This window comes from Mustela putorius, unplaced genomic scaffold (genome assembly GCF_011764305.1).
Source record: "Mustela putorius furo isolate JIRA1106 unplaced genomic scaffold, ASM1176430v1.1 tig00003903_pilon_pilon_pilon, whole genome shotgun sequence".
NCBI classification, from domain to species: domain Eukaryota; kingdom Metazoa; phylum Chordata; class Mammalia; order Carnivora; family Mustelidae; genus Mustela; species Mustela putorius.
In genome coordinates, this window is record NW_025422051.1 from 133,738 (window position 1) to 136,682 (window position 2,945).

Below are 2,945 nucleotides of genomic sequence, written 5' to 3' on the forward strand. Positions count from 1 at the left end.
ACATGGCAAAAAGGAGGATCCAAGCTCATTTTGTGGGGTCTCTCCTCTGGCCATGCCTATTGATCACATCAATTTCCAAAGTTTCGCCTTCATATTTATGATTCTCATAGCTGTTATGTTTTCTTGGTTTAGATGGACAAATTAGTGCATTGTTTCTTCTTTTACCTCTTATTCTTAAAAGACAAATTTACAAAGCATACTTCTTGTCCTGTATTGAAGTTAACATCCGGTTTCTCTCTTTCGGTCCGCTGGTGTGTTGTAACATAATATTGTGGGTCGTTATTTTTATTAGCCCTGACTATAGTACAATTACACCCTACATATTTTGTGAATGTTTCAGTTTGTCTCTTCTACACTAGATGAACGGTGGTTATTTTAAACTGTTCTGTCTGCTGCAGCATCCAAGCTAGATAAAAGGTCTGCAGCATTTTTAGTTTTTCAGTATATTAAGGATAAGCTTCTGAAGAATGAACAATAGGAAATAGTATTTAGGGAAGGGGCAGCTGATAGGCTTAGCCAGAATTTCAGGCCAGTAAAGGCTGTTTTGATAGGGTCAAAGAAAGGGTCTCTACATCACATTCAACAAGTGGCCAATCAGGCTGACGCAATGAGGCTGCTCAGTAACTTACTAGGAAACCAGGGGCGGTGGGCGCGCGCTTGGAAGGCTGCAGGCGCCATGGGCAGAGTGAGGAACGGCGCCAGCACCCAGTCGCGGGGGCGAAAGCGTCCCGGGGATCCCGCCACCGCCTGTGCAGCCATCCCGGCCATGGGCGCCCGGCGCCCCCCTTTCCAAGTCCGCGTGGGGAGCCACGCGGCGGGAAGGAAGTCGGCGGCGGCCAGGCGGGATCCCGCAAGGTTGCGGCGGAAGCGCTGGTGGCGGCGGACCCGGGAGGCAGGCTCCAAAGGCCCGCTGCGATCCCCGAAGCCCCCGGCGCCCGCCGTGTCCTCTGGCGAGATGGACCTGGGCGCGCAGCGGGAGCGCTGGGAGACGTTCAGGAAGCGGCGGGGCCTCAGCTGCGAGGGCGCCGCCAAGTTCCTGCTGGACACCTTCGAGTACCCAGGCCTGGTGTATCACACCGGAGGCTGCCACTGCGGCGCGGTCCGCTTCGCCGTCTGGGCCCCCGCAGACCTGCGCGTGGTGGATTGCAGCTGCAGGCTGTGCAGGAAGAAGCAGCACCGACACTTCCTCGTCCCGGCCTCGCGCTTCACTCTCCTGCTGGGCGCCGAGAGCATCGTCACCTATCGATCCCACGCGCACCCGGCGCTGCACAGCTTCTGCAGCAGGTGCGGGGTGCAGAGTTTCCACGCCTCTGTCTCTGACCCCGGCGTGTATGGCGTCGCCCCGCACTGCCTGGACGCCGGCACCGTGCGCAGTGTGGTCATCGAGGAGGTCGACGGTGGCGACTGGGGGGAGGAGGCCGTGAAGGAGCCCAAGGCCATCCAGAGCGCGTCCCCCGAGTGAGCCCCTGCCTCTCCTCCCGAAGAGGAGCAGTGACTGGGGCCGCAACACGCCCGAAACATTCCCCTCCCCCCGCTTCCCCCGAGGGAGCCACCTCAGTGCTTGTGAAGGGATTGCTGTATGAAAGAGGTCGGTTTCTGGACTGATGAACCCGTGATGTCTCTCCAGGCTTCCACCCCTTCCCTTTCAGTGTTTTGCAACGAACTTGGACTTGCTTATGATCAAAAAGCTGAGCACACATTTGTCTGTCAACAGCCATAATCTTCCAATCCAATAAGCAAGTAGTGTCTCTACTTTTTCAAGTCGCCTTGTGTAACCCTGCCTTTTATTCTTTATTCTTCGTGTAGTTCTCGTAGATCATTTTCAGATCATTCATATGTACTGTACCGTTACGGTGCTATTGTGAACGAGATTGTTTTTAATGGTCGCATCTGGTATGCAGGACCACTCCCTATATCCAAACACTTTGGTGAACATTTCTTAGGAAGTTTCCTGTTGATTATCTGCGTGCGTGTGTGTAATTTAGGTCAGCACTCGCGTTTTCGCTACTTAGAGATAGGTCAGCACTCGCGTTTTCGCTACTTAGAGATAGGCGTTGATTTCAGCCATGTTGTTTATTTAATGTGTTTTTATATAATATGTTTAAGGCTCATTAGTGTGACATACCCCATTGTGCTTATGTTTTCACATGATGCTGCCACTTTCCTTGGTTTTGTTTTAGAAACTGCCTGTGCGTAGGGTGATGGGGAGGCAGAAGGATGAGAAAGATGTCTGCGCTGTATATATGTCCTACTTGATGTTTTGAAATTCCTATCTTGAACATGTGTTAAGTATTCATATATAAAGTGTTCCAGAAGTAAATACTTAGTAACTAGAAAACTATGTATTTCTATGTTGTACATTATAGATCAGCATCAATTTATATCTAATTTCTTTATATCTGAGATTTTTATCAAACAATAGGTGGTGAGAGTGTCTTTTCCTATCAAATGATAGGTATAAATACCATCATTTAATAGCTTTGTAGAATTTAAAAATGTGGATCTTTGTAACTTGTTTAACCAACCTCTTCTCATGGATAGGTTGCCTTTTCCCACCTATCTTTTGACTATAATAATATTTTGAAGGAGTAAAGTAGAAATAAATATTCTGAGTGTTCTCTCACTTGGATAAAAGGGCCCAGAACTCTTTCCATCTCTTTTTCTTGCTGTTTGTCTCTCTTCTGTACATGTATTTCTTTAGATGTGCATACCATATACATTGAATTAACTTGACATAACAACTTATAAATGAGTTAAATAGGTATGTGTTTCCATGTATTGCAAATAACATGGCAGCCATCACACAGAAGCTATCATCCTTCAATTGTTAGCTCTCATTTTCCATCATCCTCCCTACCCCAGCCTAGAGGAAGGGAATTTATGACTTGGTTTCCCTAACACGACCCTCTACTTCTCAAGTTCCTCCTTTGTTATTTGGAATAGCT

The 2,945-nt window shown here is 48.3% G+C and overlaps 1 protein-coding gene across 1 annotated transcript; it reads left to right on the forward strand.

Annotated features, from left to right (window-relative positions):
• The first annotated feature begins 610 nt into the window (after positions 1-610).
• CENPVL3 (centromere protein V like 3) lies at positions 611-2,637 on the forward strand. Its single transcript, XM_045068413.1, has 2 exons — positions 611-1,985; positions 2,019-2,637. The coding sequence occupies exon 1, from the start codon at positions 677-679 to the stop codon at positions 1,460-1,462; it is 786 nt and encodes a 261-aa protein (XP_044924348.1). The 5' UTR covers positions 611-676; the 3' UTR covers positions 1,463-1,985; positions 2,019-2,637.
• The last annotated feature ends 308 nt before the right edge of the window (positions 2,638-2,945 follow it).